We start from the raw sequence: 13,646 nt of genomic DNA, 5'->3' as shown, positions 1-13,646 counted from the left end.
GTCTGCGAAGAACATATGCTGAATGATAGTTTGTAGTTTTCAAAAAATGAAAACAACAAAACGACACTCACTGAACTCTTGAGGTGTTAGTTTTGTCCTGGGGCTGTCACACATTAGTGATGCACAGATGCATGCGATTTGAAGCTTATAAGTTGCACACAGAAAGTCACAAAATTAAAAATTCACATGTTGTAGTAAACCTAGAGTCTTAGTCCTCAGAAGAAGGATCACAAGTTCAAGATCAGCCAGGGGTTCATAGTGGGACCCTGTTCATAAACAAAAACCAGCCACTGTTGTGTGTCAGCTAATGATGAGGACATCTTGAAGACTTGTAAGAGTTAGAAATGAGGATGGTGTCGCATCACACTACTCCTTGTAACAGTGAGTGATGGAATAGAAGAGGACAGGGCTTTCTGCAAGGAAATGTCTTCTACTTTGAGTTGTGTATCCTAAATTATCTGCCGAGTAGGAAGAATGGATAAAGACATTTTCAGATGTGTAATAATCTAAAGTTTACCTAAAACTCCTCAGTCCTTGAACATTGTTTGAGGCTATACTTCTGCAAGATGAGAGAAAAAGCAGAAAGTAAGTCATTGGATAAGGGAGACAGCAGCAGAAGGCAGTGACAGGTCACAGGCCAGGGAGCCATGGCTCCAGATCAGAGCTCAACATCGCAAGCCAGGAATAGGAAGGAGATGGGGGCGGGGAGATGGTTTAGTCAGTCAGTTGCTGTTGTGAGAGCGTGAGGACAGGATTAGGGTCTGCGGCAGCCACATAGAAGCTGGATGTAGCAGGGCACATCTCCAGTGTGTCCGGGGCGGGGCGGGGTGGGGGCGGGGGTGCAGACAGATGAATCCTTAAAGCTCACTAGCTAGCCAGTCTAGCTAGTAGGTAATTTCTTAGTTCATTGAGAGATCCTCTCTCAAAAATAGAAGATGGAGAACTATCAAGGAAGATGCGCAGTGTTGTTCTGTAGTCTCCACATACAGGTACACATAGGGACACATACTCACACATACACTACACACAAAAAGTGAAAGAGAGTCTTTAAGCAGTTGGTAGTATGAGGTAGCAGAAGGAGAAAAAATTGAGACTTGATAAAATTATTTTGCTTTGCCAATCATAGAAAAGATTTAGGAGTGCAAGGAAAAACAATTGTTTAGGAAAGTAAGTCATACTTGAAACATGAAAAAAACTGGATGTATTGGCACATGGATCTACTTCTAGAACTTGGGACATGGGTTGCAAGTTGCAGGCCAGTTTGGGCTAAATAGTGAGACCCTATCTCTCTAACAAAGTGAGGGCTGGTAAGATGGCTCAGCAGGTAAGGTGCTTGCCATCAAGCCTGGCAACGTGAGCTAGATCGCTAGACCCCAAGTGGTTGAATGAGAGAAGAAACTTCTGCAAGTTGGCTTCTGACTTGCACACACATGCACAAAATAAATAAATGCTTTTAATTAAAAAAGGAAACAAGACAAGTGTCCTGATCATGAAGCAGCTGATGGAATGTGAGATTTAGTATACTAAGCACTCTGTGTTACGTGGCCACGGAGTTGCATAATTGGGGGCAATAAGAAAGAAACTGTTCAAACCAGTTTCTTAACTTGACAGGAACAGTATGCATGTATGCTGTAGGTTGTATTTGACAATAGATGCATGGTCATAGCAATGAAAACATATTTGATTGGTTTTCAGACACTTAGAATCATCCTACTAGGCAAAATATAGAATAGATATTGCATTGTGACCACAGATCAGAGATGTAAGAATACGAGAAGGAGCTATATGGGCACTAAATCCCTAACCTGATAAACAAGAGAGTTAACATTCTCCTGGATGGAATAAAATGAATCCATATTTGGATTTGTTACTAATTGACTTCTGAGAATTTCTATAGTGCCTCATAAACCAATTAGTAATAGCATATCTATTAGATATTGGGAGTGGCAGAAAGGGAAGGCAGAAATCTGAGAAGAATCCCTACAGAAGGAGATACTATGTATAGATAGATGATAAATCAAGAGAAAGTATTATTTGTAATTGTTCCACTCTAATGGTTGGTAATAGAAATGAGAAAAGTTAAGTGAGAGAAAACTGCTCCTCATTACAGTTTCTCAGCTGACATGATGCCTTGTCTTGCCTTGATTTTTTTTAAAACTAATTTTCATTAATTTTTATAATTTTATTTATATATGCCTTGCATACTGACCACTCTTACTTCCTACCTCTCTCCCTCCCTCTCCCCTTCCCACATCTCTCGTTATGTCTACTCATTTTGTTTTATGACTCAAGCTTAATCATGTAACATGAGGGCCAGCTTGTTGGGGTTTCTGTCCCTCCTGGTACCCCACAGCTGGCAAATCCCAAAGAAAATCACACAGAGATCTCCATAAGTTATAAAACTGATTGGCCCATCAGGCTACTTATTAGCTCTTGTAGCTTATATTAACTCATTGTTCTTATCTATGCTAGCCACATGGCTCAGTAACTTTCTCAGCTGGGCAGGTTACATCTTGCTTCTCGGTGTCTCCTGTTCTTATTGCCCTGCCTCTACTTCCTGTCTAGTTGACCCGCCTATACTTCCTGCCTGGCCAATCAGCGTTTATTTAAAACATGATTGACAGAATACAGACAATTCTCTCGCACCAGGGTCACCTGGATGATCATGGCTTAGAGCTATCTGTTGGGCCTGGGCAGCTCAGCAGACATTATATACCTGAAGACAATGATTCCACCTCTCCCAAAATCTACCAATAGGCAATAGTTCAGAGGTAAAGGGTGTGTGTGGAAATCAGGGAGCTTGCAGAAGTCAGGGTTCTTCTTTATTGTTGGTTACAAGAATACTTTAAAAATGATTCTCCTTCCTGGTGTGGTGGCACATACCTTTACTCCCAGTGCTCAAAAGGCAGAAGCTGGCAGATCTCTGAGAATTCAAGGCCAACCAAGGGCTGCATAGTATTTCAAAACAATTTTTTTTTTCCTTGGGGCTAGAGAGAGCTCAAGGGTTAAGAGCACTTGAATTTGATGCCCAGCAACCACATGGTGGCTCACAATCATCTATAATAGGTCTGATGCTCTCTTTGACATGCAGGTTTATATACAGAGCACTCATACATAAAATATAAGTGAATAAAATTAGAAAATGTTTTCCCATTTATGTTTTAGTGCATTGGAGAATTTTATATATTAAATATTTGATTCTATCTAGTCTATTTAAATAGAATGCGGATTAAGTTTAACTTTTTCTGGGGATTGATTCATGGGTTTTTTGTTGTTGTTGTTATTGATGTTACTGTTTTATTTTAAACAGTTAGTGACTGGCATTTGTCCTTTTAGGATCAAAACAAGTTGGAGAAGCATCGGTGCCTGGAGACTGCTTGGACAGCACACCTCGTGTCTCCAATACTGTTTTTGACTTCCCACCTCCTCTGTTAGATCAAGTGCAGGAGGAGGAATGTGAAGTAGAGAGGTAATTCCAGTGAGAGCTCGAGAGCTTTGTCTATCGCTTAAGTGCCTTGAACTATCATTTTTTATATCTGGTAGCACTTTCTATCATATAATGTTTTGAAAGATGTCTGGTTGGTAGTAAATATTAAATCCTACTGAATTTTTTCTGTTATTTTATGTTAAATAACTCCTGTATGTGGAGAATTACTTATCCAATCATTGGGATTTAACCCAGTTTGTCTAGATATGTCTTTCTTGATCTCTATTTTGTTCACCTGTGATTCTTAATCCTCTATTGTTTTAGGATGGCAGAACATGGAACCCCAAAACCCTTTAGAAAGTAAGTACATCTAAAGTAACTTTCATTGAAATAGAGCCTTTTCTCTCTAGGTTCTAGTCTTAAAGGGAAAGATGCACTCTACATAGTCTGTGAGTATAAAGGAGGGTCATAGTAACCAGGTCACGTGACAGAGTGTACACACAGGTACCAGCTGTGTGTAAGAGGGACTCAGTGCTGATCAGATGCAGAAATCTACCTAGGGCTGGGTAACAATTCAGCTGGTAAAATGTTTGCCCCACAAGTATGAGGACCTCAGTTCAGATGCTCAATACCTATGTAAAAAGCCAGGCATGACAAGGCCATGTCAAAAAGAATAAAGTGAAGGAAGACCCCTAAAGCCAACCTCTGGCCTCCATATGCATATGCACACGTATGTATGTGCATCCATACACATATGAACATACACAGAACATTTGCAAGTCTTCAGTTGTCCACTTGAAGCCCTCAAACAGAGTTTGCCATCTATTTGTTTGTTTTCTTAGGTTTGACAGCATCGCCTTTGGAGAAAGTCAGAGTGAGGATGAGCAGTTTGAGAATGACTTGGAGATGGATCCACCCAACTGGCAGCAGCTTGTTAGTAGAGAGGTGTTACTGGGACTGAAACCTTCTGAGATCAAAAGACAGGAAGTGATTAATGGTAAGTTTAATCATCCATTGTTGGCCATATACACTGAGACTTCTAGAATGAAACACATCTCCTAGCCTTTGAATTTGCTTTGTTTTCTATTGGCCTTTTGTTTTACATAAAGACAGAATTAAACTAGATGGGTTATTCTTGAGCCACTAAACATAAGCAGTACAAGTGTACTATTTATAATCTAAAAGGAAAGGGTGTTTAACTTTCAGGATACTGAAGATCCATAGCATTATAGGTATGGAATTTGGGGGAAAAAAACAAAACAAAACACTAGGACACTAGCCCTGAACTGCTCGAGGTTGTATCGTAGGCATAGATTATCAAGAGTAAGCTAAATTTAAGAGATTAGTTGAGCAATAGGCAGCGAGTAATGAGAGCAAAAGTCAGATTTAGATTGTCCAGGTGCAGTGCTCTTTAGTTCTTGTCATAGTTTCATTTATGTTGCTGTGACAAATACTCTAATGAAGACTGGCTTAGAATTCCAGGTCACAACCATGATTGAGGGAGAATTGAAGCAGGAACTCAGAGAAGCCAGTCACATCACATCTACAGTGGAGCATAGAGGATGACCGCTCCTGTGCCGTCTCACTTGTTCTCAGCTAGCCTTCTCCTGCCCTATATGGTCCCAGATCTCCTGCCTAGGGAATAGTGTTGCCCATGATGCATTGGGTTTTCCTACGTCTTTTAACAAGACAACCCCACCCCAGATACACTCACAGACCAAGCTGTTACATTTACTCAATTGAGACTCTTTTCCCAGGTGATTCTAAGTTGTGGCAAGTTGGCATCACAGTTAACCTAACATGTACGTAACACGTATGTGACATGTATGCTGTACCCGCTGCTATCCCTATGATTTGATTTCAATAAATACATTATTGTTGATGACATTGAGCTAGTTACAGTGTGACTCCAGAAATGAGGTTTTATGGATAAATATGGAAGACTAAATCTACTACTACTTCTGAAGAATGCGTAAGGCTATATGTTATTAGAATTTATTATATTCTGGTGTGATAAGTTCATATTGTAAATGGATGATTTGGGGGTAACTTAATTAGCTTTTAAATATAAAATTGTTTTGATGATACTGTTCATTATTCTGCTGTGTAGGAAAATTTCATGGAATCAGTGTGATTTTTTTTTTTAGAAGCTACCGTCCTTTCTAAATGTTAAATAGTTTATTATATAATGCATTTGCTGCCTAATAACAATTAAATGCTATATTTAGTCTAAATAAAGCAACATTCTGTGCCTCCCTTTCCCCTTCCTGCCTAGAATTGTTCTACACTGAAAGAGCTCATGTCCGAACACTGAAGGTTCTTGACCAAGTATTCTATCAGCGTGTGTCCAGAGAAGGAATTCTATCACCTTCAGAACTACGCAAGATTTTTTCAAACTTGGAAGATATTCTTCAACTTCATGGTAAGAGAAATTGACTTGTGATCATTGTATCTATATTTCTAGTAAAGACTATGACTTTGTAAAGGTACCTCTATAACACATGACAGATAGTTAAGTATAATTTTATGCATATCTGACATTGTATGTGAATACATCCTACAAAGAGGGATGATCAAGTCTTTGATCTTAAATCTTTTCCCCATAATCAACAAAGTATTAAAATTGGGATTTTTTTTTGTCTAAAGTTAGTACTTACAGTGAAAAACATGAGTAGTCATAATTACTTTTGAAAATGTCCTATTACAGTATGTGTGTGTGTATATATATATATATATAGTTTTAAAATATATATTCTATGTAATAATATGCATATATTTTTTAAATAATAAGATTACTATTAATCCCATGGTTGGATAATTTTCAGACACAGTTATAGCTTTGTTGCTTAGGACACATTTTTTGTGTCTTGCCCCTGTTGAGTAACCTGTATCTGCAGGTAGTGGTAAGACGCTCTTGTCTCTGCAAGTCACAGCTTCTCTATGACCCTTGATTTTCAGTCTTTCTTGGTCAAAGAACTTATCAGTTGTCCACCAAAGCAATGCCTTTTGTGGGCAATTTTAGATTTCAGCGACATGCAGTGTATTGTTTACATCCAGGGTCTTTCTGAGCTCGGCTACGGAATGAGACTTTGAGGGTAAATTCATACTTGAAGTAGCCACACTGTAGGCACTGTAGGCAATATGCTAGTTCCTAAAATACAGGGTTTAAGACCCGTTTCCAGGAAGAACTTTTGGAATCTAGCTGTGTAAGGGCAGTGTGTATATTATGTTTTCGGAGATCGGAGCAGCTATGCTATTCTGAAAATTAAAATAAAATTTTAAAAAAGTTCATTAGTTAGTACTACCAGTAGTTCTGACTAAAATAAACATGGACTTTTTTTTCCCTTTCCTTTTTCCTCCCATAGTTGGGTTGAATGAGCAAATGAAAGCTGTTCGGAAGAGGAATGAGACCTCTGTTATTGATCATATTGGGGAAGATCTGCTTGTCTGGGTAAGGAAGTTGAGAATCTCTTTTAATACTTTTACAGACATTTGATTGAATTTAGGGGTAAGTAATAAATCCTAATAGAGTGGAAAGTCCAAGGTCTTCCCTACTACATCTAGGTTGATCAAGGTATGCATCCAAAGAGAATAGGATCCCAAAAAGCCTCAAGGGTTGATTTAAGACAAAATAGTCATCATAAAAACTAAAAGTAAGAACAGCACCAGTAGGTCTTTAGATTTGTATTTAATATTCCCAGTTATTGGTTTACCTACTTTTTGTGGTGCTTGGCTTTGTGGCCAGGGCCTTGTACGTATACTAAGCTTGTGTGCCAGCTCTGAGCTATGCTTTGACCTCCTCTTTTTGTATCTTTAAAACTTACTCATCTCTTAGGCAGGCATGTATCGTAGTGCATATGTGGAGGTCAGTGGACAGCTCCTCTTGGGAGTTGACTCATTCCTTCCCAGTGAGTTCTGGAGGTCAAACTCATGTGTCGTGGCAAGCACTTCACCTGCTGAGCCATCTCACCAGCCCCTCTCCTATTACTTTGTTTTGTTTTTAAATTTGAGAGTTTTCTATGTGAGTACTGTATTTACATTATTTCCAACTCCTATGTCTTCCCCTACTTCCTCTCAAATTCATGACTCCTTTTATAATGATTTTGTTACCTACACCCTCTTTTTCTCTCTCAGGAACACATGCACGTGCACACACACTAACCTACTGAGCCCATTTAATGTTACTCTTTCATGTGTTTGGGATGAACACTTGGAATTGGATAAAGCTTTAAGAGTCTTATACTTGAAGCAAACAGATTCTCCCTGTCTCAGTAGCCGTTGATTGTCCATAGCTCTTCATTTAGGGTAGGGGCTTTATGACATTTCCCCTATCTGACTTGGCCTGTCAACTGGTAGTGTTATTATGTATGTATTGTTTAGGTAATAATGTTGTTGAGATTTTTGTGGATACAGCATCCCTTTGATGTCTAAAAGACTATGTTTAGTAGTAGGTGTTCTGATTCTCTTATAATCTGTTCCCCCACCTTCATTCTCTGATCCTTTGGTGTAGGTGTTATATTGTAGGTATACCAACTAGGACTGGGCATCATTGATATTGCATATACGTACAGAGGTTTGTCTCTTGTCCTTTGAGAATGCTTCCTGGAATGTCTAAAGGATTGCAGTCGTCTCTCATCTTACTTGGCCTTTTTTTTTTTTTTTTTTTTTTTTTTTGCTTTCTTGGCACAGTTCAGTGGCCCAGGGGAAGAGAAGTTGAAACATGCTGCTGCTACATTCTGCAGTAACCAGCCTTTTGCTCTGGAAATGATCAAGTCTCGTCAGAAAAAGGATTCTCGATTCCAGACTTTTGTGCAGGTAAGTTGAGCAAGTTATGTGCCTCCCCTCCAAAAAAGTCACAAATTTTGTATCAATTATAGAATAAACTTAAAGAATTCTGGCTTACAATGTTTCATCTAGATTAGCATTAATTTTTCCCCTTCATTTATGTTTTTATTTTATGAATATGGATGTTTTTCCTACCAAGTATATGCATCATCCTCAGAGACCAAAAGAGGCCATTAAATCCCCTGAGGCTGGAGGTACAGATAGCTATGAGTTGCTGCCATGTGGGTGCTAGAAATCATACCTGGGTCCTCTGGAAGAGCAGCCAGTACTCTTAACTGCTGAGCTCTCTCTCCAGCCCCACCCAATATATTGACATTTTAAAAAAAGCTTTACATGACTTCCTAAATTACTTCCTAAAGGAATAAGGATGATTTGGGAATAATGAATAATAAAAAAAACACATATGAAGACTGAAATATTTGACATAAATATCCACTTTGCCATAGCAGTTTTAATTAGGAAAAAGCCATATTCAGTTGTTCTTTGGGCATTTTCCAGTGATCTATGTGCCTAGCCCTTTTTATAGTCTTTTGAGGTAAGGGCTTATTAAATTGCCCAGGTTCATTACATTGCTCATTGCTCTGTAGCTCATACTGGCCTTGAGTTTACAGGCCTGTGCCACCAGGCCTGGCTCATATTCATTTAGCTTATTGTTCAAGTTTGAGATGGGTTTTTATGAAGCTCGGGAAGATTTCAGCAGTGCTGAAGTAGGGACAGGAATAGGTAAGAGTCTGGAATTGTGGTTCCCAGGCCTTTTCCATCCACCTGCCTGATTTATAAAGCTATTTGAGCACAATACATTCATTTTGTTTTGCTGCATTGTTAAGTGGCAGTCGTGGCCTTTGTAGTTTAAGAGTATGGCTACAGTTTAACAGGATCCTCTCCTGTGTATTTTATCAAAGTGTGCAATTGAATTGCAGTCTCACCTGAAGCTCCTCTAAGCCCAGTGGTGGTTGTTAGAACTCTTTTTCTTCCTTCCTTCCTTCCTTCCTTCCTTCCTTCCTTCCTTCCTTCCTTCCTTCCTTCCTTCCTCATCTTCCTCTTCCTCCTCCTCCTTCTATTTTTTTAGTAATTGCAAGGCAAGGTCTTACTTTCTTGCTTATTTTGTGCTAGGAACTAGCCCCAGCTCCTGGGGAATACCCCGTCTCCCTTCCTTGTAGCCTCGCAGGCAGGTGGTTGATGGATTTTTCACTTTTTTTCCAAGCCAGTTGGGTAACTTCTTTCTCTTTTATTTTAGGATGCTGAGAGTAACCCCCTGTGTCGCCGCCTTCAGCTGAAAGATATCATTCCCACCCAAATGCAGAGGCTTACCAAGTACCCGCTTCTTTTGGATAATATTGCCAAATACACAGGTACAATATTTTTGCTGAAACAAAAATAGGGGATCAGAGAAATGGCATGGCTAAGTGCTTTCTCAAGGAACTAACAACCACACTTGTGGCTCACAAGCACTGTAACTCAACTCCATGAGATCCGACACCCTGCCTCTGCACACCCACATGTATAGACTCTTACACAGATATGCACACGTGTTTTTCTTAAAGTCAAGAACAAAAGACAAGAATATGTTCTGCTAAATAAGTAATCTTTCATAGCATCTTGGTGTGTAGAATTGATTTCTGTCAGTGATAAGGCAGAAATTCTCCGACTAGACATAATGCAGCCTTCTCTGACCTGTTTTCACTACGTCCTCTAGTAGTGGTTTAAGCGTGGAACTTGGCATATTGTGCTGCACGGGCCGCATTAGGGTCACTGCCTGCATTTTATCTCAAAATTTCTATTTTTAAAAAAAAAACGTCTCCCAGAGTCCAGGCTCATGCTGAACTCCACGTGGCTAGGGTGGCCTTGGACCCCTGACCCTCCTGTTCTCACCTCCTAGGTGTGGGATTACAGCATGTTTTTTGTTAGTAGTCTCTGCTAGAACACAACACATCCAGTCCATCTGTTTGCATACGGTCTCTCTCTCTCTCTCTCTTTTCCCAAGACAGGGTTTTTCTGTGTAACAGTTCTAGCTGTCCTGGAACTCTCTTTGTAGACCAGGCTGGCCTTGAACTCTCTAAGATCTGCCTGCCTCTGCCACCCAAGTACTGGGATTAAAGATGTGTGCGCCACTACCGCCAGCTTTTGCACTTAGCAGCGGAACTGAGAATTTGGAGTAGAGGTCATTGGGCCTGCAGAGTATGTAGTAATTGTCATCTGACCCTGTATAAAAAAAAAAATCCACCCATCTTTGTTTCGGCATGTGTAATTGCTTTGAGGAGGCTTCTTACTAGGTCAGATGTTTTGTCTCTGAAAGTACTTTTATGAAGCCAAATGAATTATCATTCCAGCTTTCTCCTCTTGAAATATGAAATGATTCTGAGTTTTATGTCCCAAACTCCTGTGTTTCTTTTTCTTTTCTTTTCCTTTTTTTCTTTTTTCTTTTAGTTTCTCAATACAGGGTTTCTCTGTGTAATAGCCGTGGCTGTCCTGAAACTCGCTTTGTAGACCAGGCTGTCCTTGAAGTTACAGAGATCTGCTTACCTCTGCTTCCGAGAGTTGGAATGAAAGCTGCCTGGCCACACCCCGTTTCTTACACCTGAGACTAGGAATGCATGCTGGGGACCACTAACTATGCTACCTGGCAGAAATGTAGTTTTGCATTTTATTCATTGAGTTTTACTCGGAACGTATCAACTGTCGCACCGTTTAAAGATTACTGCTTTGACTCTAGTTTTGTTGTTCCTTTTGGTGTAGAGATGACAGCATCTGTGGTGTTGGTGAACTTAATCTGTCAGCACTACTAGTGCTGTAACCGTCCTTCCTTTAAATACGGTTCCAAACACAAACTTATTCTGGGATTCTTCAGAATTGTTATATAAAAAGACTGCATACAAAACCCGGTGGTCATAATCATCTAGGTTATGCAATGCAGTTCCAGGGGGAGGAGAGGACCCCTGTTTGTTCAACTTACAAGGCCTTTGTTGGAAGTGTGTAACATTGGGGTTTTAATTCATTGTACAAGGCAGCATTTGTGCACCTAGGGTTCAGTATTGTGATTTTGTCTTTTTTCATCCTTTCTGTATTGGGGATTGGACTTGGGTTTTGCACATGTTAGACAAGAGCTTTACCAATAATTCCCGTTGCCAATCCCTTTAAAAAATTATTTTGAGACAAGTCTTAGCATGTAGCCAAGGCTAGCCTCAAGCTTGCAATCCTTCTGCCTCATTTTGTAAGTAGCATGTACTTCCATGCTTGTTTAAAAACTACCTGAATAGAGGCTATGCCATAGGTTTAACATGGTATAGAAATGTCCAAGGCAGTAGTATATATCTTCTTACATTCATTTGAATAAAATGAAAGTGTGTGTGTGTGCACATGTATGTGCATGTGTATATTTTTTCCCTAATTTTCTCTGTTTTCTGTTTCTTCCCCATATTTAGAATGGCCACCAGAAAAGGAAAAGGTGAAGAAAGCTGCAGATCATTGTCGTCAGATTTTAAATTATGTAAATCAGGCTGTCAAGGAGGCAGAAAACAAGCAGGTAAAAAGGAAAAGCAAGATATGCAGGATGGGATTGGAGAATGTTAAAGTAGTCTGTCTGAAATTTGAAGTAACTGAAAGTATCATTATACAGTTGATATGCAGAACATTTGTTTGCTATTAATATAGTGGCTGGGTCCAGATGATCAGAGATGCATTTGACTGCTGATCATCTCTAGCTCCGTTTGCTCATTTGTTCTATTTACTTAGCAGGTATTTGCGGAAAATGTACTGTATGCCAACTGTAGAGGACTGGGTGCATGAGAGAATGGAGCCTGTTTTCTAAAAGCAAGAGATTGCAATGCTCATGTCTCATGTTGGTTGTGAGTACATGTTAGAAAGGAGAGCTTTCAGTGCTGTGAGTGTCTTAAGTGGGGCCAAGCCTAGTTTGGACATGTCAGGTGGTGGCTCTCAGAAAAAGACTGTTTGAAGAATTAACAATTGAACCACATATACTCTGAACAAAGAACAGAAATGAACCAAAAACAGTGTGAAGAGCAAGGTAGATGCAGAGGATCAATATGAGTAATTAAAAGACTAGATGAGGATTAAATCATGCAGGGCTTTTCCTATCATATTAAAGGTTTGAAGTTTTGTTTTCCTGTTTTTAAAATTTTTTTAATAAATTCTTCTGACATACATTACAGAATCAATTAAGCAGGGCTCATAGGGGCTCACAGAGACTTTGACAGTCATGGACCCTGTGTGGATCTTAGCTCTGCGTATATGTCATGGTTACTAGTTTGGTGTTCTTTAAAAACTTGAAGTTTTGTTTTAAAAGCGATAGGACCTTGTTTCTAAAGGCATGAATCAAATTGCTCTCTGAAGAGTGGGCTGAAGGAAGAAAGTAGTCCAAGATCAACAGCGGTGGAGCAAGGGTGTAGAGCACGGTGGGGTCTGGAGAAGTACTCATGAGCGCAATTAGCAAAACTTGTCAGCTCACTGACTGAGAAGGGCATGAAAGGAGATCATGCCCAGGAGAGATGCTCAGCTTTCTGGCTTGCTTGTGTGCATAGAAAAGAGGCATGGGGAAGCCACAGGCTTGTGGAAAAGTTGAATTCAGTTTGGAGCAGCGGTAGAGATATGTAGTGAACAGTTTCCTAGAGGGACCCAACTCTAATTAGATTCAACTGAAGATAGAATGTAATATTGTGCACATAGAGTGGCTCTTTGCATTTGTGGACATGGTTTTTATTTCTTAGGAACTGAGTGTGACAGCTTTATTGGAGAGGCTTTTAAAAAAACTGTACAACTCAAAATTATTGTTTGGAGTGCAAAATGGTGAGACCATAGGAGGAATATGGTAATGTCTATGTATATTAAAAGGGCCTGTACCTGTACTTCTGTTCTTTGGCCTGGAAGTTCTGTTTGTAGCAGTTTACTGAAGAGATATGAAGATGTATACCTAAAAATAAGCTTGTACAAGAATTTTTTTATGGTAACTTTATTCATGGTCTCCCCAAACTGGAAACAACTCAAGAATTCAGCAGGAGATATAACTTAGAAGGCTACCAGACACATACAAGAATGGATCTAATTAACATTATAATGAGTAAAAGAAACCAGACACAAAAGAACAGACACACTCACGCACACACACATACATAATTCTATTTGTGTAAACTTGTAGAAACTAAACTGATTTGTGATAGGAAAACAAATAAGAAAAGCACTGGGGACATAGTGTAGAGATAAACTGGAAAAAAATACAAGGAACCTTTCTGGGACCATACTAATATAATACTTAATGTCTTGGTAGGAGTTTGAGTTACACAAGTGTATTTGTCCAAATTCATGGAAAAACACACATAAAATGTATGTGTCTTACTATGTGTACAGTTTTTTAAAAAGA

General features: G+C 39.4%; 1 protein-coding gene across 4 annotated transcripts in view; it reads left to right on the top strand.

The window, feature by feature from the left end:
- The window catches only part of Arhgef12 (Rho guanine nucleotide exchange factor 12), a 134,127-nt gene that overhangs the window by 104,817 nt on the left and 15,664 nt on the right, over window positions 1-13,646 (top strand). For all 4 annotated transcript variants that reach the window (XM_048417103.3, XM_048417102.3, XM_048417100.3 and 1 more), the window contains 8 exons: window positions 3,337-3,469; window positions 3,752-3,787; window positions 4,270-4,424; window positions 5,703-5,849; window positions 6,793-6,878; window positions 8,117-8,242; window positions 9,510-9,624; window positions 11,695-11,795. In XM_048417103.3, coding sequence (XP_048273060.3) covers window positions 3,337-3,469; window positions 3,752-3,787; window positions 4,270-4,424; window positions 5,703-5,849; window positions 6,793-6,878; window positions 8,117-8,242; window positions 9,510-9,624; window positions 11,695-11,795 — 899 coding nt within the window. The remainder of the gene's footprint in view (window positions 1-3,336; window positions 3,470-3,751; window positions 3,788-4,269; window positions 4,425-5,702; window positions 5,850-6,792; window positions 6,879-8,116; window positions 8,243-9,509; window positions 9,625-11,694; window positions 11,796-13,646) is intronic.

The sequence above is a fragment of the Myodes glareolus genome, chromosome 4 (genome assembly GCF_982192425.1).
Source record: "Myodes glareolus chromosome 4, mMyoGla1.1, whole genome shotgun sequence".
Taxonomy (NCBI): domain Eukaryota; kingdom Metazoa; phylum Chordata; class Mammalia; order Rodentia; family Cricetidae; genus Myodes; species Myodes glareolus.
Note: the sequence above shows the minus strand (reverse complement) of the source record. Positions and strands in the feature narration are given on the sequence as shown.